We start from the raw sequence: 21,953 nt of genomic DNA on the forward strand, positions 1-21,953 counted from the left end.
GAGGTTCTCGGCCAAGATTTTACAGTATGTGGTCCCAACTTTGGCTCCTGAATGTGATGAAGTCGTCCTGTACTATTAGCAGAAAAACAGCCACAAAGGATAATGTTTCCACCTCTGTGCTTGACTGAGGGGATGGTGTTCTTTGGATCATACTCAGCATTTTTCTGTGGACAGTTGTGCTTTATCTATACTTGATGATTTATTTATTGTGATGTGAGACACAGCCAATAGGTGGGAGACTGAACTCTGTCTGGATTGTAAGGTTCAAATACTTATTTCACTCAGTGACATGTGAATAAATGTATTAACTTTTATGTAACACATTTTTTTTCTGGATTTTTGAGTAAGTATTTTATCTTTCTTTATTAAATTGTAACTACCATAAAAATCTGATTAAATTTTTTTCATTGTAATTGAGCAAATCAATGACGCAATCTTACAAATTCAGCAGGGGGGACCAAGTAATCATTTCCCCCATTTCATATATATGTGTATATATATATATATCGGGGGTGGTCCCCGATTACCACGGGGACCACCGTTACCTTCACCCTCCACATCCTCTCGAGCTCTTCTCTGAGCCCTTTTTTGCCGTCATTGTGAATGTTGGGTATCGAAGAATCCATAGGTCCCTCATCCTATTCATGTAGCCCCTTCCGGCGGGGTTACTTGCGTAGTAGCATTCCAACAACGCCCATCGATGCCTTCTTGTTCCAGTAGCCCACTTTTCGTCAGGGTGTCCTGGTTCCTCAACACCTGATGCGGACCTTGTTGATCCGGGCGACATCCGAGCCGGCATGCCTTCATATTTATCTGTGTCGCTCATGTCTGCGGTAGGCTTGCTTCGATAGGCAGGAATCGAACTTGTGATCCTCTGTTCCAAAGGCGTGTAGTCTAACCACTACGCTATCCAGCTGCTGTATATATATATATATATATATGTCTATCTATCAAAAAATACGGAAAGTGTGAAAGGCAATGAGTGGTTCTTAGTTGTTTCAATATTTTGGATATCCTTTAATATTGTGTGATTTGCAACTCTGAAACACCTTCTATGATTTGTTCATTGAATTTCCTGTTTGTTGTAGATTGCAAACAACCACTAAGAAGTCTGCTCACTAGGTACTGATTCAGTTTCACTTTACTCTTCAAACGGGAGAGTTGAAATAGGTTCCTGAGCCGTACAAAACAGGCACCTTATGTAAAGCTAACATGCGCCACTCTGTCTGGGCACTATGTGCTTTTAGATGAGTGGAGTCAAACATGTCGCTACGCCCTCCTGCATGTGGGTGGGAACAGACGTTCTAGTGACTATGCTGCCACTGGATTTTAGAAACACATCCTATTTACCTGAGTGGACACATACAGATTTCATGCCTGCACAGGTTGGAACATACACCTCAGATCACTGCACACATATGTGTCGTGTAACCACGAAGGCAGACTCACCACACGGATGTGTATACATGCCTGAAATATACACACAGCTACACTGCCTGGTAGAAATACACAGAGCAGATCTGTTTGCTGTGACTACAGTGATGAAGGTAGCTGCTGTAGTGGCCGATGAAGGAGCTATTTATCGTGTGCTTTTTTTCACAGTGTATTTCCACAGGAAGGTAAAAACAAACTGTATGCCAGGTTGTGCCTCTGGCTCCAGAGACTTTACCTCAAATTCGACCGCTTAAGGGAAAGATGCTTCCATAAAAACGACCAAAAGAAAAAAAAAATTTTTCAAACAGAAAATGTTGATGACTCTTGAATCGTTAAGAATAGGACAAAAATTCCAGGAGACAGATGATTCCAAGTTTTATTCAGTACAGCACATTACGGTATACTGTATGTTCACATCAGAAGTTGGGATCTGAACAGTTACAGCAGAATTTACATCTATGTGATCATTTTGCTTTATTTCTTAAGATATTTTAGTTGTTGGAAGAACCAGTAGTTCACAAACACTGAAACAGACTCACTCTTCAGGTTGAGCTTTGCACATATTATGTACAGTACTGCAGTACAGAGGGAGCATCAATGGATTTCATTCATATAATTGAATGTTATTAAAAAAAACCTAAAAATGTGTAAGCGTTTGCTTTGTGAGTTCCATGATCTACTTTTGTATGCCTGTCCATGAGCGACTAAGAGGTTTCAGTGTTTGTGAGCTGGTCTGTAAAAGGTCACATATGCACTAAAATAACTGCAATGTCTCAGAGGTGAAGCAAATCTTGACCTTCACAGGTCATGGTCAACATTTCAGAATCGTTTCATCCACCCCAAAACGAACCCTACATGTCATTATTTTTCCTAATTTCTGCTGCTTCTAATTTATTCTTTTTAAGAATGTCTGTCGATAATACCCTGTTACTTGACACACAGCCAGAAACCTCCACAAAATAAACAAACCAAAGAAAAAAAACCCAGCCTGTTTCTTCCTCTGTACTGGTGGCTGTCAAACGCCCATGTGTTTGGTGATGCATATGTGTAACTTTCCAGTTAACTAACTAACAACCTGACAAAAAAGTAGATGATGAATAAATCAAAACAATTAAACTGCGTGCGCGTTGTAAGTTATGACAGATCCTGCTGTTCAGAGAATTCTGCTGAGAATATTTACAGTAAGAAATATATTTTTTAAAAAAACAACAGAAGTTAAGGACTGCCTTTAAGAAATCTACCCAACTTTAAAGACAATGAGAGCATCTTTTCCACCAGCAGATGGCAGGTCACACTGTTGTTGAGGTGACTTTTTTTTCCTTTTTTTTTTAAATTTAAGACGCACTGGATTCAAATGATAAGCAAAGAAATGAGCAAAAACTTCCAAAGTGCATGAGTGCCTGCTGTTTCAGTCCAGGATTGTTGCACTTCAATCATGAACTTTCTCGTTACCAAATACAACAGCACATTCATTTCAGTATATCTGAAGCTGTGGTGATGTGTTAGCACTGAGGAGGTTGTGACAAAATCATTTAAGGCTTGAAAGATGATTTCAAATTATGGCAGCACTGGATGGATGACAAACTATAGTCAAACTGAATTTAAACTAAAATGAAAGAATGTTTTTTTTATTGTTTATTGTTTTTGTTTGTTTGTTTTGATTTTAAAATGTTTTTAAAAAATATTAGTGTGGAAAAAATGAGACAAGAGTTAGCTGGTGTGATAATCCTGACTTTTTTTTTGGGGGGGGGGTGGAACCTTTGTTGGCTTCTAAAGAAGGTGTTTTCCAGTTTGAGAACCACAGGTCTACAGGATTAAAGAATTGAGTTCTTTTGTACCAATGTGTTGCCAAGACTTTACTTATATTTAAGAAAAAAAAATTCTAATTTTCAAAGCCTCCTCAATTCAGATGAAATGACTTTACTGCATTCTGAACAGCTGTCACAACCAGATGATTTAATCATCACTCTGCTGGTATATGTAGATTGAAAGAAAAAAAAAGGTTTGTTTCAGTTCTCAGAATCACTCAGATTCGGTCTTTAGATCCAAAGACAAAAAAAGAAAGAAAAAGGAAAGAAACACAGATCTTGGAAAACACTTACCCTATACTAGCAATGAATCTGACTTCAGAGAGTCAACCACATGTACTGGGCTGTTTTGGACTTCACATGTTACTCTTCAGCCTCTCTTGACTGACGGACAGTTTCATCTGACTGACCTTGTCTGCAGTGCTGGCAGCACATTGCAGAAAATATTTTGCGTTAAGATTTTTTTTTAAAATACCGGATAATAGCTATAAATTAAATGTTATAAATACAAAGAAAAGTGCCTTAAGAAGTTGACGAGTGACTGTTAAAGACCCAAAACATCAGTTAGTTACACTATCAGTCTAAATGTGCTTCAGTTGGTGGATATCCATGGTAGGGGAGGGCATGTTATCTTTTTGGTCAGGCATTTGCATTGGTGTCCATGCTTCTTTACACGAGGGGTCCTTTGTGGCTCTCTGTTGTATGTCCTTTCAGTGCTGCTCAGGGCAGTTTCTGCTCCCACGGGGTGCTCACTCCTTTACTTCTTCTCCTGAGGGATCTTTTGTTTAGCCTGTTATGGCTGGCACCAGCTGAGCAGAAGAAAAGGTACACATGCTCATCATGTAAATGTGAGCTGCCAGAAGACTTTAAGAATTATCGTGCAGTCAGTGGTGTGGTTAAGGAATGCATTTCAGAAAATCTTTATCGGTGTAATGGTAGAGTGTCAGTGTTACTGGAGGTACACTTTTTGTGCACAAAACATTACTCCTGCCTCACTCGAGATATACATTCTCTGTTTGCCTTGGTTTTGCATTCCTAGTTAAAACACTAGGAACACCCAGAGCTAGAGGTTTAATTCAGTTTGATTCCATATCTCATTCCATGCATCTGTAAACATGATAGCTCAAAAAGTTTTGAATGAATTTGTTGGTAGGGGTGTAGAGTGGGGTCATGTTAACAATATGTTAAAATTTGTCTTACGTCCAACAAGGTTTTCAAGGTCAGTTTAGTGTTTTTTTTTTTGGTTGAAATGGACAATCAGCCCTGTAACTTACAAACTATGATTCTTACAAGGGTGGTGTGTATTGTCTACATTTAGAAAGTACTGCATAAAGATTTAAAATACAGATTTCAGGCTATGCTTCATGCAAGAGATTAATTAATATCTTGGCACAGATGCATATTAGATTTTGAAGCCGGCTTTAAAAAACAGTCACTTCCCATAAATCCACATGTTCAAATGCAACCATTAATCCAAAAATAAACTTGCTAACACCCTGATACAAAAGCGATTTTGGTGACTGCAGCTAATTAGCAACTCACACTTTTAAACTTTGTTTAGTGTAAGGGCTGTCACGGCACAAATTCCAATTGTAGTAACTGACCTTGGTCTTTCCACAGTGATTGCACTGTTGGGGAATTATAGTTACACATATCTAACTAATAATATGTTTTTCTGTGTAGCTGTACAATTTAAGTATTGAAAGTTGTCAAAATTAAGTATTTTATTACTGGATACAGTAACTAACTAGCAGGCATGTGTGTTAGTCTGATGCACCCATAGTCTGGGATTGCAATTTTCTAACTAAACTTGCCATCGCTTGCTTTTTATTTAGACTTCAAACATTTTTTTTGTGGTCTTTTAATTATTTTGTATAATTATATGTTTCAAGAAAAACAAGTGACTCTGGCCTATCCTTAAGAGCTGCATCACTTCCATTATCACTTTGCTGCCATAGCCAGAGCAGCTTCCTGAAACGGTGCCATAACTATTTAACACACAACTACAAACTCAGCCAGATCCAGAGAACTGTAAAGGTTCCTTGTTCAAGTGTCTTCAATCAGGGGTCTTACAAAAAACTAATTTTAATTTTATTATAATGCATTGTTTTATGATCTTTAGGCCTTTGTCTTTTTTATGTTAGTCTGCCAGGTTTGTTTTTCTTTTTGTGACTGTAAGGCCCAACTCTTTTAGGTTCAAGTTAGAAACGAATGATAAATCACCTTCTGTACATTCCACTTGCGGCTCTGTCCATTGTCCATCATCCATACAGCGTATGACAGGCAGGTGGCGCTGTTTGTAGCCTGCGTCACACTGGTAGCGGACTATAGAGTTGACAGGGCTGCGTGGCGTGATGTTGCCCATCGGCTGGGCATGTTCCACCTCAGGGGGAGGGCCACACATGACTGACAGAGATAAATAAACAATGAAAACAAAAACAATATTTCAATGAGCTGACAATTTAAAATAAAGTCTGGTGTTATCATAGTGTAATCGAGGCTCCTGGTTCAGTCTAAAACATGGCTAACATGACTGATTACGGATGACAATCGAGAACAGTTCTTGTATACACAATTGGTTCCCAGTAGTCTAATTCCTTGGAATCGCTTGCGTGCCTGCCTACAGATCCCGCTTATTGAGTCCACTTGCACTTGCAGTCAGCTCATTTGATTTTGTGTGCCTGAGGTAGTGGTGCAGTCTCCAACGTGGATACTTTTATTTTTATTGCACAAAATGACAAGAGTGAGATGGTAAAGTGGAGACTGCTTTCAGGACAGAAACAACTGCATTATGCTGCTAACACAACTTCAGCTTTTCATATTCGCTTTGTTGTGTCAGTTTTGTGTTTGTATCTAAATGCTAAGAAAAAGATTGTGTGTGTGTCCTCATTGGAGTAGAGATTTGTGCTGGTGTGTTGGACCATAGCCTCAGCTTTATATTGTTAAATGGTAATTGTGAGACAGTGTGTTTCGGGTCATTTTACGGAGAAACGTATGAGGAATTGCTTTCTCCTTGGACTCCTGCATTATTTTTAAGAAAAAGTTATATCAATAATGGAATCAGATTCACTAAATACTTATCAATTCCCATCCCCATCAAGAGTTTTGTGCTTGCAATGTTTTTCAGTTATGATTTCTGTGCTATGATTGGCCGAAATAAAGCTACCTCACTGACATTACCTCTAAAAACAGAAAGCTAAACGTTTTAGTAATCGAGATGTTTAATCAAGTAAACTGACCGGGTCCAGTCTTGCAGGTGAAGGGAAGGTAGTAGTTGCAGGGCACGTCATTCCACTGTCCACCCTCATGCCAGATCATAACCACACAATCTTCTCCAGAGTCAAAGTAGTTATCTGGTTGGTTGGGCCTCCAGTTCTCAAAGGTCTAAAAGGATTACAGAACAATATTTTGCCAATACAAAACTTTAAAATTAAGTAAAAAGTAAGAATTCTCTAACTATACAAAATCTTCATAAAATTCATAAAAAAAAAATATATGATTGAGAAAGATCAGGTTTGTCCAGAAGGTGCTATGGCTTCCTGAGTACACAACTGAATCTCTAACCAAACTCACCAGGGGACTCCCGTCTGTCCAGTGGAACACATTCTGCATATCTTTGTCACTGAGTCCAATCCACTGGTATTCCTCACCGTTAGCTGTTGGGAAGTGACAACGTCAATTTAGCCTTTCAAACAAATATGACTTAACCTTCCCATGTTTTATGTCGATAGCCCTTTGATGTGACGTGATGCAGTGGTTTACCACTTTTGGCTCACAGCAAATACAGTCCTGTGAAAACATATTTGGATACTTGATATTTATATCACAAATGCACTTGAGCATCAGGGCACAAATTAAATCATTTGTACTGTTTCTTTACTTCTTACTTGCTCTGCAGCACTTTGTTCTACTATACTTCAATGTGCTATGCAAATAAATTAACTTGACTTGATTTCAGGATTTTCTGGTAGACAGCAGAATTAATCAATAATGACAATCGTTCAGGTGATTGCAAATAAGTAAATAAGTCATGAAAGAATAAAGTTACGTTGAAACCAAGCACACCATTGTTTTTCTTGTGACATTACCAATAAGTTTGATGTGTCACATGGCCCTCTTCCTATTGAAAAAACAAAAGTTGTATCCAAGATGGCCGCCTTCTAAATGGCCACCATGGTCACCACCCATCTTGAGGAGTTTGCCCCCTCACATATACTAATGTGCCACAAACAGGACTTTAATATCACCAACCATTCCCATGTTATTACGGTGTATCCATATAAATGGCCCACCCTGTATAATGTCGAAGGCTGGTCACTCATCTTTCCAACAGTTACTTACAGATGAGAAACTGCTGCTCCTCCTGGGAGCTGATGCTGACCAGGTGGGCATTGAGTTCCTGACAGTGTTTCTCAGCTTCAGCCCAAGTGTCTCTCCCTGTAAAGTGCCGGTAACAGCTGCCCATAAACTTCACCCAGTCATCGGGACAGTCCTGCACAGCTACACACATTTGGACAAAAATCTTAAAAACAAATAAACAAATATACGTCTCACTAAAGATATCTGGCTTCTTCAACTTTTTCAGTTTTGCGTGCTGTTGTTCAGTGACTCAGATCCTAAGCTCCATGGATTTGGATCACTGGTGTCTACATAAGTTTATAGCGAGGAACAATAGGCATTCATTTTAACATGAGTGATTATGCAGTCACTTTGCTTGATAAATAAGGTTCTTTCCCAAAATGTTGGCTATGTCAACAGACAAAAAGAACATACCTTTCTTCACTTCTGGCTCCTCCACAACAGCAGGAGTGACTAAAGACACAGATGGTACCGTGGTTGGGCTGATGTAGGGTGTGCGCCCCTCCTGGACTTTTTCCTCATGTCCCGATTGATCATAAGCTGAATAAATCTGCAGTTCCTCCAAATTCAGAGTGGTGCCACTTCCTGATGGCTGCAAGATTTGATCTAAAATTCTGTTCCCTGAACCACTTCCTTGCCCACTTATCTCCACCACACCCCTGCCCTGCTCAGGATGTTGTGCCAGTGTTGGTAGAGTCATTTCTACCATTTCATCATCTGTTAAGTAGATAACATCATCGTGATGCTGCAAAGAGTGTCCAGAGGCAGAGCCACTGCCAGAAAAACCAGATGGAAAACCACTGGAAAAGCCACTGTGAAACCCTGATCCAATGGGATATCCAGACAACTCTTTCTCCAGAGATGGTAGGACCGTCAAGTCAATGCGACCTGAAAACTCTTGGGAACCTGATGCAGACATACCTCCTGACCCAGATGGACTTGATTCCAAGATATCAAATCCTGCTCGGCCTAGTTCCTGCTCGGTGGCCTTTTGCTGGGTTTGTAAAACTTCCACCATCTTTCCATCTAACATGATTATTATGGAGTTTCCGCTGCTGCCACTGGTGTCCCCACTTCCACTGGGAAAATCTGATCCAGATGTAATAAAACCAGAGTATTCTTTGTCAAACCCCTCCCCAGATCCAGATACCGTGCCAGTTTCTCCAGATACACTACCAAGATCTCCAGATGCACTTCCAGGATCTCCAGATGGACTACCAGGATCTCCAGATGCACTTCCAAGATCTCCAGATGCACTACCCAGATATCCAGATGCACTACCAAGATCTCCAGATGCACTACCAAGATCTCCAGACGCACTACCCAGATATCCAGATGCACTACCCAGATATCCAGATGCACTACCCAGATCTCCAGATGCACTACCAGGTTCTCCAGATGTGAAGATGTCAACACTTCCCCTTTCTGCCTCCTGTTGTTCTCCAGAGGTAGACTGGTCTCCAGAGAAGACATCACTGTCTCCGCTAAACTTGACTTCCACATCTGACCCAGATCCATCACCGCTGGAGGTGGAGGTGCCAGACTCTCCAGAGAAATCTCCATTGGCTGAATGTTCAGCTGAACCAGAGCCCGAAAAATCAACTGGTACCGGAATGGTTTTGACTGTGGGGAATCGTAAGAATCCAGACAAGAATCCAAGAATTAGTTTATTATAGCTTAGTGAGAAAAGTTACCTGTTGTGTTTAGTTTGACAAAACCTATTGTATTACTTTCTAATAAGAAATATTTTATATAAGGCTTATACTCTAATGGCTTTAGAAGTGATTACTAGACAATTTAGTAACACATATATGTGACATTCAAGAAAAAAAAACCTAATATATTAATTGTTTGTATTTAAAAAACTCAAATAAGTATCTCAAACTCTTCACGACTTTAAAAGTGAGTCCTGGTATTAAATTATTACATCAAAATTTTGACACAAGACATTAATAGGTAGAATTAAACATTAAGTCAGTTGATTTAATTGATTGACAAAGTTGTTTATGGCTGTCTTACCTGTAGGAATAACTTTTTGAGGTGTGATGATGGTCTCATTGACAAAGTCAATATCAGTAATGTTTGTACTGGTTTCAGTTTCATTGTAGTCTACAGTAGTTGCAACTAAAAGCAAACAAAATAAGGTTTAAAATCAGAAATTTTTACCTGCATTCACAGTAGAAAGCAAGGCCATATTACATTTATTTTTGTGAGTTTTTGTTTTGTTTACCAAACATTACAACTGTAATAATAAGCCAAGAAAAGAGCAGGGATTTTAAAGTGCTATTTGCATGCATGTGTCTTACCAGTGCTATCAGTGATAGCTATTGTCTTGTTGATAACATCCTCAGTCACTGTGGTCAAATTTACACTGGTTTCATTGTTAACATAAACAACGGGAACTTCAGCTGAAAGAAACAAATTGCAGTGAGCAGATGAAGTTTTCTGGGATGGTTAAAACATGCAGATAAAACGTTGTATCAGTATCATTATAATAAAAATGTAAAACATCAAATATCAACATTGCAGACTATACAACAAGATCACATCTATATTGTTTCACGTGTTTACCTCTTTATCAATTATGTTTTACTTTTCCAATCTTTAAGGTATCCATCAACAACTGATCCCTACCTTAATTGATTCAAACCATGTATCTCTTACTTTTAAATAACTTCCCAGTGTATAATAGCACACGTCAAGATTCACAGTGGCAATGTTCAGGGTTTATTGCCAACTCAACATCTGATTAACAATGCATCTTTCTATTCAAACGAGCCTCAGTGAAATCTGTCTTTCCATGCAATAAAAAAGATTCTTCACCCTCAATAAACATGAACCAATCATTCTGAGAAAAAATGCAACTGAAATATATAAAATCAATGGTTTATTTACGAAAATAATGAAATTAATGCTTTTTTTTGCACATAAATGAATCCACACTTAACCCATTCCTACCTCTAAAACAGTAGGCATCATATTGCAAGTCCTCACTGGGGAAGCCTGTCTGGTTGGGGTAGGTGTAGATGGTGTGGACTCCCACCTGGTTGCCTCCACAGTGAGACCTGGGGGTTGTGATAGGGAAGCGGACACTGCGGTCCATTAACCAGCCGGGACTGCACTGGTCAAGTCCTTGATTCCAGGCAGCATAGAGCTCCCCAGGAGTGGCCAGGGTGGCGTTAAGTTTCTCACAGTGATGCACAGCCTCCTCATAAGTGAATCTGCCATAGTCAGTGGTGAAGAAGACCACACCTAACAGAAAGTACAAACAGGCAGAAGTGGTTAAACAGTCTGTTAGAAAGATGTTACAGTTTTGTTTAGAGTGTTGTAGAGGACACAGAAGTGGAAGTTTGATGTCCTCAGAGTGATTAAAGCTCCTCACCTGTCAAACGTTCAACATAGCAGTATACATCATAGAGTTCACTGGCTGGTCTCAGGCCATAGGATCTGACTCCTTTGAGGTCTAGAAGGTTACCAGCACAGTTTTCTCTGGGTGACACAATTGGATACCTGAGGAAGAAAGAGAGTGTAAGTGCAGTTTAATAAGGACATGGTTTGCTGTACAATAAAAATTATGATATGAAATATTTTTTTATTTCTTTTGATGTCACTATGAGGGCTGCAATCCAGAGTTCAAAGTAAAACATTTCAAACTAAAACTCACTGTACTGTATGACAAAGATAATGTATATTTTGATATATATCTATGCTACATGTCTCACCGGACAGTTTGGTCGCTTAACCAGCCGGCGTCACATTGATGTAGACCTTTCTCAAAGGCTGCCTGCAGCTGCTGAGGACTGGCAATGACTGCCCCAATGTTCTGGCAAGCCTGCTGAGCCTTCAAAAACGTTAGAGTATACCGACCGGTAATGGGTCGATAGTGGAACACCACACCTGGGACAAGATTACAGGATTACAGTGGCAACCTCACTTTTTTGTACTTGTATTGTAGTCCTCTGAAATTTCCTATTAAAATGTAGGGAAAAATGTTCCAGAGGATTCTGTTATTGATTATAACGTGTAAGTGCGTACCAGTCGGAGCCATAGGGGCATCTACATCTGTCATACTTGGAGGTATAGGTAGTGGAGGCAGAGTAACTACTTCCCCAGTTTTGGACTCTTCTTTTTCAGATGAAGGGATGATGCCCGGCACCTGAGCAGGAGGCGCCACGGTAACAATGTATGGGAATGGAGTGGTCTGCCCAGGCACGGCATCTTTGTCTTCATCGGCTAAGGAAATAAAATTGCATTACTGACAAATTATTATAGCCTTAGTAGTCAGCACATCTAGACATTTACACATCCAGTTAGAAAAACACCTCACATATTTATTAAATTTATAAGAGCAATATAGTCAAGTAAAAGAATAAGGGCAGGGAAATACTGATGTTCTCATAATTTGCATTTAAATAAGCAAGCAGTGCTCTGTATTTGGAACTGTGTCTAAAACATAAAGGAGCTATTATAGAAGTATTTAAACATAAAATTTTGACAAAATTAGAATGAGCAGTGCCATTTTAAGTGCTAGTGATCACAACCTAAAGCAAGAGATGTGAAACCTGTTTCAAACCTAGGTATTAGGGTCTCTTTGCTGTTAGTGAATAGATTTAAACACCATAACTCTAAGGAAACCAATATAAAAGTAGCTTGATTGGCCACCTCTGCAAGTTCAACCCAAGAGCATACCACTTGATGGAAAGGTCTGTCTCCAAGTACCCAAAATATAATAATGGGATGTGCCTTTGACTTTCACATCTACTGACAGCGATAATACAAATGTGACCTGTTTTAGAGGCAAAGTTATTGAATTCCAAAAATAACTCAACAGCTAAAGAAAAAAAACAAAAAAAACAAAAATCATCCATGACCAGGCCTCTTGGAATTATGGGCTCTAGAGATTTGAATCAGACGTAGGGTTGTTTGGCCACAGTACAGGTTGATATGCTTGGAGCAGACCACAGACACCATTCAATGAAAAGAACATGATACCAGCGTAGGGTACTAGAGTTCCTAGAGTACTTGCCTTGGAAGCAAATGGCATCATGGCGATCGTCTGGATAGGGGTACCCAGTCTGGTTGGGGAACAGGTAGACGGTTCTCACTCCCAGGAGGCCCCCTCCGCACTGAGGCCTGGCGATGTTGATAGGGTATCGTACACTCCTGTCTGCCAGCCAGCCAGCATTACACACGTCCATACCATTCTTCCAGGCGAGGTAAAGCTCTCCTGTGGTGGCAAGTCTGGCACCAAGTTTAGCACACTGATCTTTTGCCTCGTAAAAGCTAAACTTCTCTACAGACATAGAGTAGAAGACTCTGCCTGGAAGCAAGGAGGGTAGAAGAAGAGAGGAAAGCACAGTGATGTGAACGGATGCAGTTATTTATGCTATGAGGTTTTCTGTGAATCATGGGGAGCTTTGAAAACTTGCCCTTGTTTGCTTAGCCTACCTGGCATCTTTTCAGCAAAACAATACACGTCATAGGTCTCGTTGACGTCTCTCACCCCATAGGTCCTGACACCAGGAAGTTCTCTCTTGTCTCCGTAGCAGGGTTCTCGTGGATGATGGATGGGGTACCTTGAGGAAAGAAAAGAAATAACTGAGAAACGTATTGCAGGTAAATATTCTAAGTGGTTTTGTCCCCAGCAAAGTAGACACTTTTTAAATTTAACTATCCATCCACATATTTCCTGCTTTCAGTTTTAAACTAAAAGACATTTGTGGTAGGTAAACTGGTGATTCTAAATTGACCGTAGTCATTCATGCCAAAACCTGTGTTGTTGAACTATAGAGCTGCCTGAGGCTAATTCCACCTCAAAGCAGCAAATCTTACAACATGTTCTGCTTTATCATCTCTGATTTGGATAAAAATGTTAAAGTCCAATATTTGAACATTTATGATGACTGCTATGGAATTTTACCTCCACATACAAAATACTTTTCTCGATTTCATTGCCTTATTTGCACATTGAAATCTTAGGCAATGGTTCAACATGACTTCTTCTGAAGCTGTTAAGGATAAAAGCATTAAACCTCTTACTGGACTTTTCTAACATCAAAGTGAATCAGGATTTATAATTTTGGACAGGTACAGAGACAGAATCTTATCATGGACCTGCTCTATTTGTACTCTTGTACTCTCTCTGCATTGAGTGCTTGGCTATTCTTCAATCTTCTGCAACTGTGATAAGTATTTTCAACATTTGATGGTTAAAAAGGGTAAACACTACCTGACCGTCTGATCAGAAAGCCATCCAGCATCACACTGGTGGAATCCATCATCATATGCAGCCTGCAGTTGGGCTAGGGTAGCAATGGTGGCACTGTTCTGGATACAGGCTGCCTTGGCCTTCTCAAATGTCAAGGTGTAACGCGTGGAGATGGCACGGTAGTGGAACACAATACCTATGAGACACATAAAGTTAGCAGAGGGCAGTTCTCAGATAAAAACAAAGTGTATTGTTGGCAACTTTCACTTTGAGTGAAACAGGCACAAACAATGATTGGTTACTGCTTTACACCCTTTTAAAGTGAACAAAGCTGTTAGTGGTTTCGTATCGTACCCTGAACTTGCATTTCCACAGTATCGTAGTTGTGCTCGATGCCATGTGTCACCTCACAGCGGTAGATGCCAGAATCTTTGGACCTAAGCTCTGTCATTTCCAGGGTGGCATCAGTGGGAAACAGCGGATAGTTAGCCAACATCGCTCTGTCCAAATAATCTTGCTTGACCTCAACTTTGCCCTGCGATGCCACTAAGATGGTGTCGACTTTGTCCTTGGTGATGTAGGTCCATTTAATGCGGTGGGAGAGTGTAGCGACGGTCAGGGCTCCAGTGTCATTGAGGCTCTTATCCAAGAAGTAACATGGCACCTCCACCTTTCCCCCCAGGAGAGGACGAAGAGGCATCTCCACAGGGATGCTGACATGTAATGTGCTTTCAACATCTGGGATAAAGATAGGCACAATTGTTCGAGGTGCAATTTAATATACTGTGCAGAGATGCAGTCAGGTCAAAAAATCTGGGACCACAATAAACATCTGTTAAATTTCATGCAAAGTGTGAAATAGTAAGACAGATGAAGCAACAAGAGACATTTCAAAACATAAGACAACACAGACCACGAATCAATATTAACCAATTTGTGGCACTGACAAGGTTGAAACCTCACGAGAGCGTAGAGCTGGGCGATAGAACGATAACGATATGTATCGCGATATAACTTTTACTCAATAGAGAAATTAAGCTATCGTGATAGACCTCGCTGCTCTTGTCCTCTTAAAAAAAAAAAAAAAAAAGGTCAGCCAATCCAAATTAAGTAGCGCAGAGCTGAACCAATCACAGCCGCAGCGTCACGTCGCGTGACTTGTTATGTACAGCACAAGTGCCAAGCCGCACGTGTGTTTGTTTGGGAAGCAGCCAGCGGGTAATGGAGCCAGCGCCTAATGGAGGAAATGAGTGTGCCGACTAGAAAAATCAACCGAGCGTGACCTTAAGAGAAAACAGATGATGGTTCCAATGCCGGAGAGATTGTCGAACGGAAGAGCCAAAGAAGTTCCGTAGTGGGAAGGTATTTCGGCTATTTCAAGTCTGACAAAAAACAGAGTAGCGTGCACTGTAAATGTGCCGAAAACAAGTCTGGAAATACAATAAACTGGTGCATGCGTCACACTGTGCGCCACGTTATTGTTTCGGTGAAATGAATTTCTACAACACTGTTACTGTTAATTCTACTCTCTGCAGTGTTTAAATGCTTACATATACACACAGTTACTGTCCCTCCACACATACGACTCGGTTCTGCTTCTATGCCCCAGCTTTGTTTACTTTTTCCCACCGAGGCTTCTAGACTTCTGATTGGCCAACATTTCTGCACGGTTAGGAATCTAGCGCCACCTGCTGCTTTGGCATGTTCATAGCAGCGTTTTCCTTCATTTCTGCCTTTATGTGTGGACGGGATTATTTTTTAAAACGAAAACGGAAAATCTCCGTTTTCAAAAATACCCGTGTACGTGTGGACGTAGCCTCAGTCTCTGACTGGAAGCGCTAATTCGTCATTCGGCTTTTGTCAGACTAAAGTAACTGTTAAAACTGTTTGAAAAGCTAAGCTATACAACAAGGAGAGATTGAGAATTTCCTTTTAGTTCTCAGTTTATTTGATATTGACAAAAGTTAGTCAGTTTTGTCTGTTCTTCTGTAAAACAAACTAAGATTTGTTTTTAGAATTAATATTTTGTTTCTAAGTGGAATTGACAATTTAGTCTGTTTCGTTTGTTCTATTTTGAAACTTAAACGCTTTAGCGGCTGCCTTTTGTGTAGTTTGCAATATTTGCCTTTATTTATCTGAAAAAGTCTCATGTTCCTTAAGTACATCTACCCTGTTGAACTTATTATGGGAAATAAATATTTAAATAAAAACAAGCTGCTGATTATTTCACATTTTACTTGTGAGCAACGGCACATTTAAATCTTACAAATATAGTTATTTGGCTTATATCGTGATAGATATCGTTATCGACTGAAATGAAAAAAACATATCGTGATATGTCAGGGGTTTGACATTTGTTCAAACACAGATAAGAGAAATGAGACAACTGCAGACCGACTCAGAAAGTATTAGAAGACGTGCGCACGGGTGAATGCCTCTGAGAAGACACACACACCGAGTGCAGGCTTGCTTGCTTTATTTATAGTGAAAGTAAGTTACATAGTACTTCCTCTTTTAACTGAAAAGGGAGAGGTCAGGCATTATCTCAGCTTATCTGACCTTGCACACATACACTGAAAATAACAATGCAGAAGTATATCATGCTTATCTGACATCACACACTGAGGTAAGGAATGCATTATGTTCTCTTTAACAATAAGCTTGGTTATGTGAAAATATATGAACACACAAAATATAAGGCACACTTGATTATATTGTATTATAGAGATTTGGTTATAATGTATAATGTAGAAAATCTCTTAACATGATATGAAAAAATCTCATATCGCCCAGCTCTACGAGAGCGTAATAATGATACTGCTTATTAAGGACCAGTGGGGAAAGGGGGTGAAGTGTCATCACAAATAGGTAAAGGTATCAGGAATCTAAAACAAAACTGAAGGTCTCTGTACCTTCCTCCTTGCTCATTATGTTAACCTGTAGTGTCATTGGAATGTTATGGTTGTGCTGCAAAGGTGATATGTGTTGGTAGGGAGGGCGGGGGGTGTGGAGGGGGAGAAAAGGGACTTGTAGGGTTTAGGTTTGGGGTAATGTTCTCGGGAAATATTGTATGTTTGTGGTGTGTTGTATAAGACAGTTTCCCTTTGTTCTAAAAGCAAATCAATATTTCATTTTAAAAACTGAAGGTCTCTAAGGCGAACAGTACACGACACTCTCTGAAATCAAAAATGACCATCAGAAGATTAATATATCAAGGTTTTTAAAGATCGCAAAGTTGGTAGATAAGTACAACATGACTATAAATTAGCAAACGTCTTGCCCAAAGAAGGCTGACTAGTAGACTATCTGGTACAAAATAAATTATTTTCTTAGGGTGGGCAAAGACATACCAGTATTTAACAAAAAATATTATTTACTTTTTATTTTGAATTCAAATTTCAAATGTCTGGTCAAATACAACTGAACCCTAAACAGTGCAAATTGTCATGGACTTTCCTCCCATTCAACATTAACAGTCATAACTCTTAATATAACTGCTGGTAAAATGCTTCCCCCTGGTGGTGAAAGTTCTTCAGAGGGTATTTACAAAAAGTATCTTTAAGGGGTCAAAATTGGGGAAAAAAAAAAAAAAAAAGTTTGTAAGAGGCATTAAGAGGAGCAATTAAATTTTGGCCACTTACTATCATGGTCTTCAGAAGATATTGTTGCCCAGATGAGTGGTAAGGACACACACAGCAGAAACAAGGGGGTCATCGTTACCTGAAGAACAGCCAACATTGTAATCGCATTTGTGTACATGCTCATAGCCTTTTTACAATTTTTGCATTATTTATTGTTCACAAGTCGGGTAAAACGGGATATAAAATGACACACACTTTTAAAATCTTATGACCAGAAATACATATGAAGTGGTGACACAAGTGTTAGAGTGAATTGAGGATTTAATTATGCCTCTATATGCCGCTGCGTTTCCCCCCCAGACTGTACACATATACTCCGTGTTATTCATTATATCCAGCACTTTTATTTATTGCATCAGCTAAAATGGAAATAGGCCATCATGAGTCTGCAGTATCACTTAGAAATGCTCACTGAGGAATGAAAGACCCTCTGTGTCTGGTCACATAAATGTGTTTAGAGCTAAAATAACTTCAGACAGCGAGTAGAAAGTATGAATCATTCATCTCAAAAGGTTCTTCATTTGTGAAAAAATGAATGTTGAATGAAGACTTTTCTTTCAGCAAAACTGTTATATTGTCTGCACTGTGCACGTGTCTGCCTGTAAATGTGTTTGTGTGCCATCTGTAACTTTGAATCATGCCCAACAGTCCCTCAAATGGTCACTTAAGGCTGGCTCCCAATTGATCTCTGTGTTAAAATGTACAACTTTACAGCAGGAATACAGTTTGTAGCCATGTGTAGTTAAACTGTTTTGATCTCTATCACTAAATCCTACTTTATGACCACAAGAGTGAATTCTATATAATTCAAATTGTATTAACTTTTACTTATCTATGGTCCACACACAAGGCACTTCAGGGACTGGCTGTTAGGCTAAAACACGCTAAACTGGACCTCTCAGCTTTGTTTGAACTGTTGCCTGTTGAAGTAAAGTTATTGTGTATACAGTACTTTTCTGTTGGTAAGCGCTGTTGCAATTGTTAGCCTCTGTTAGCTGTTGTTAAGCAGCATTATCGAAACTTTCTTTGAAGGGGATCAAACATTGTTGGACTGATACTTACTGAATAGGGTATCATGCACCAGTTATTTTGATAAATGACATCATATTATTATTTCACTCATAAGTGAGGGCTAATTAGCAGCAAAACACACAAGTCTACACAGTCTACAGATGTTTCCTGCCTTCCAAGCTAGCAGATAATTCAGTACCCATTTTTATTATTTAAATGCAGACATATCTGCCTCTAAAAATCAACATGAGGACGTGCAAAAAGCAAAACTCTCAGGCTTCAAAGCTGTACTCCCAAACCAAACTGTAACACCACACTGGCCACAGTCTTCTTTTATAGACAGACTGACAGACATTTATGTTCTCCTCGGGGTGAATTGCGGCAACATTTTTGTTACACTGACTTGTTATGTAATTCAGTTAATTCAGGTCTAAATAAAAATGACACAGTACTCAGTTTCATGACTAAATAACTGCAAATGTAATTACAAATAGCCTCAGCCTTATTTTGTGCCTTTCACTAATTAGCAAATGCTAAATGACATAGTGCAAACTTTAATTTGAGGTCCAACTATATCAATACATCACACAAACACAAAAATATTTACTCCTGAAGTATCTAAATGCAGCTTCTCATATATATATATATATATATATATATATATATATACTTTTTAGGTTAGAAAAGCCAGGCACGATACAATTTCAGCCAAACAACATGAGCTTTCGTATCACAAACTCACATCTGTCAAGCACCAACTACCTCATTGCTTATTTTTTCTCAACTTTCCACTGCTCTGACGTGAAGCACGGTCAAACAGGCAGAACCGTTGCAAGTCCCCACTGAACCCTCATTGTGCTGCTTTCACAAGCCCCAAGACAGGCGGCCGAATGCTCCCAGTTCCTTCCAAGCAGCCACAGAGAGACCTTTACAACCAATAAACCTGAAGCTCACAGTCACAAAGCCTTTGCTGACTGACTACTGAGTGACAGCCTCTGGAATGGGCCAAAAGAGAGCTACTGTGAGCTGGCAAATTTTCAATAATTCAACATAGAATTAAAATCAAGCGAGATAATGCAGACATATTAGAGGTCTGTCTGCAGATACATTACACAGCTGAGTGTGTGTCTGCATGTGTGTCTATGTGTCGGGTGTTATTCCATCCTACAGTAGCGTTAACATTTCTCCTGCTGTCTGAGATCTGTCTGCGGGTGAATGCTGGCTCAGTTTTGGAGGAAACACAAAATACCACAAAGCATGTGTAGACAGACGGACAAATCCACCCAGGATTGCTTTACTTTTGGCTTTGCCATGCTCAGTCCATAAGTCTTTTCATTAAACTTGTTCAAGAGGTAGAGGCAAAGAAAAAAAAACTTCATAAAAATGTGGCTGCATCTCTCGACCTTGGTAGAGGATGTTTTCTCTGAGTGCCGTTTCACTTATTTTTGGTGTCATTGAGTTTCTGAGTGACTCCTGATTTCCAGCTTTCCAGACTTCTTCTAGTTGCTCTCACATACTATATGTCACCCCTCATTATGAGGCTTTCTTGTAATTTTTTAAAAAGAGGTCTTGAGAAGTAGTTCTCCAGGTTCCTGAAGGTCTTTTTTTCCCCCTTTGGAATTGGCTGGGTTTTTTTGGTTTTTTTACCCATTTTCATTCCAGTCCTTGTACCGGATTATTTTCAGGAGAATTTTTTTTTTTTTGTTAAGATTATTAAAATTCTATAATTAATCAGAATCAGAATTAACAAAGTAATCTGATTCAGATTCTCATAACTTATTACCACATTACAAGTTTCTCAGATTGATTTCCCAAAACCCCTCTCATTAACATATACTTATTAATGCTTGCATATAAGTAGTTACAGTTAAAAGTTGGATCTTAATGTCCGTATCGACTCTTTTTAGTTAGTTAGTTACTGTTTTTGTCTGTTTCTATTATCAAAATGATGCCAAGGTATGGATATGCCAGAAAAAGAAACAATTTAACAGCAACTGGAAAGCCTGTTTTCTCCTGGCTTAGTTTCTTGTCTTGCAGTCTTCGTGGTGCATAATTCACAGTGATGCCAAGTGTGGTGAAAAGGGTGACAGACTTTAAAACTTTCCACCAGAGTGCAGTGTCATTAAAGGGAGCTATTATTCGTCAAGCTTTTTTAAAAAAAAATCTTGGACTCTACTAGAGTAGCTTGGCTTTTCTTTTTTCTTTTTTTTTTTCTTTTTTTTTTTACCTTACAGGACCTCAGTTATCCTCTGCCTGACAAAAGACCTTTTAGCTCCTCAACTCTTTAGGGCATCTTTCTTCTGACTGGCTGCCCCTCACTCAGGAAGCGGGTGGGTGGGACTTGTGTGCTCACAACAGGAACTGCGGGGCTTAGATGACCACATTAAGGATATCTGCTCTTTTTGACATCACATGGAGCCAAGTGAAGGGGGAAAAACTGCTTCAAAATTTTTAGAGCAGTCTGAAGCCTTAACTTTTGATTTGCAGGGATTAGCAGGGAGCATAAACTGGCTTCACTGTCTGGAATGTTGGCATCCACCATTCTCACAATGTATATATGACAGGAAATACAAGAAAGGATCAAGCTGGATGAAGGATGAAGTTTTATTCTTGTCACGAGAGTTCTTGATGAGAGTATAACTCTTTAGATGAATGAGCACTGAATCTTATTGCATATCACATCTTTGTTACAGTCAGGGTGGTCTTTCCAGCACTGCACGAAACTAGCCAAAAGCAGCCAACAATCGACAAACTCTCACAATGGATCGGCACAGAGAAAGCCAGCAAAGTCTTTGCCCATTTCTCTAGCCAAACCAGCCTAAACCTTGCCTCTCTGTTGCTTAGTACCCAATCTCTCAGCAGATCTTAATGCACCCTTTAAATGCATCATTTAAACTGTGGCACATTTGTGAGCAAACTTTGCCAGCCCAGGTCAAACGAGTCATTCCTCCCTCCACCACAGAGTGCCCATTCAGTCAGTGGGGTGGCTGCAGCGCCCCTGTACAACCGCTGTGGTATGTTCTGCTCCCAGCTGAGGTGGAGGGCAATAAGGCCTTGGTCTGTTCCATCAACGGACAGAGGCGGGGCCTTAATATTCACAACCCTGCCAAGGTAAACACAAGGGAAGCTCCCTCCCCGCAAAACCACCACCACAACGTCACCCTCCACCCACTCTTCTCTAGCCCTACGGCAGGAGAACAGAGTCGACATTGATATGACAGCACACACAGAAACACTGAGCAACACTCACAGATCACTGAGGGGATGTGTTGGAGTACACGTCTGATGCCCCTGGTACAGAAAAAGCACGGGAGTGTGTGCACCTATGGATATGTACTGTAAGGCCTGTGTTTGAGAACACACACACCGACTCTTGCTCAGTGAAAAGTGCGGGGAGCTAAAAAAAAGATTCTCAGATGTTTCTGGATGCATTAATACATGTTTACGTAGTCACCAGTTTAAGAGATAAGAAATAGTTAAATGCGTGATATT

The 21,953-nt window shown here is 39.8% G+C and overlaps 1 protein-coding gene across 5 annotated transcripts in view; it reads right to left on the bottom strand.

Moving 5' to 3' along the window:
* Positions 1 to 1,826: 1,826 nt before the first annotated feature.
* Positions 1,827 to 21,953, bottom strand: part of acanb (aggrecan b) — a 37,046-nt gene continuing 16,919 nt past the window's right edge. For 2 of the 5 annotated variants that reach the window (XM_082538951.1, XM_082538952.1), the window contains 17 exons: positions 17,451 to 17,529; positions 14,164 to 14,547; positions 13,831 to 14,005; positions 13,050 to 13,177; positions 12,628 to 12,921; positions 11,637 to 11,834; positions 11,324 to 11,498; positions 10,984 to 11,111; positions 10,560 to 10,853; positions 9,908 to 10,009; positions 9,621 to 9,725; positions 8,016 to 9,224; positions 7,584 to 7,742; positions 6,816 to 6,898; positions 6,482 to 6,626; positions 5,466 to 5,648; positions 1,827 to 4,051 (listed from right to left, as the gene is read on the bottom strand). In XM_082538951.1, the coding sequence (XP_082395077.1) occupies positions 3,963 to 4,051; positions 5,466 to 5,648; positions 6,482 to 6,626; positions 6,816 to 6,898; positions 7,584 to 7,742; positions 8,016 to 9,224; positions 9,621 to 9,725; positions 9,908 to 10,009; positions 10,560 to 10,853; positions 10,984 to 11,111; positions 11,324 to 11,498; positions 11,637 to 11,834; positions 12,628 to 12,921; positions 13,050 to 13,177; positions 13,831 to 14,005; positions 14,164 to 14,547; positions 17,451 to 17,529 (3,930 nt within the window). In that variant the 3' untranslated portion in view covers positions 1,827 to 3,962. The other 3 variants (XM_082538953.1, XM_082538954.1, XM_082538955.1) reach the window with 3 other exon arrangements.

This window comes from Aulonocara stuartgranti, assembly GCF_965226115.1.
Source record: "Aulonocara stuartgranti genome assembly, chromosome: 7".
Classification (NCBI taxonomy): Eukaryota; Metazoa; Chordata; class Actinopteri; order Cichliformes; family Cichlidae; genus Aulonocara; species Aulonocara stuartgranti.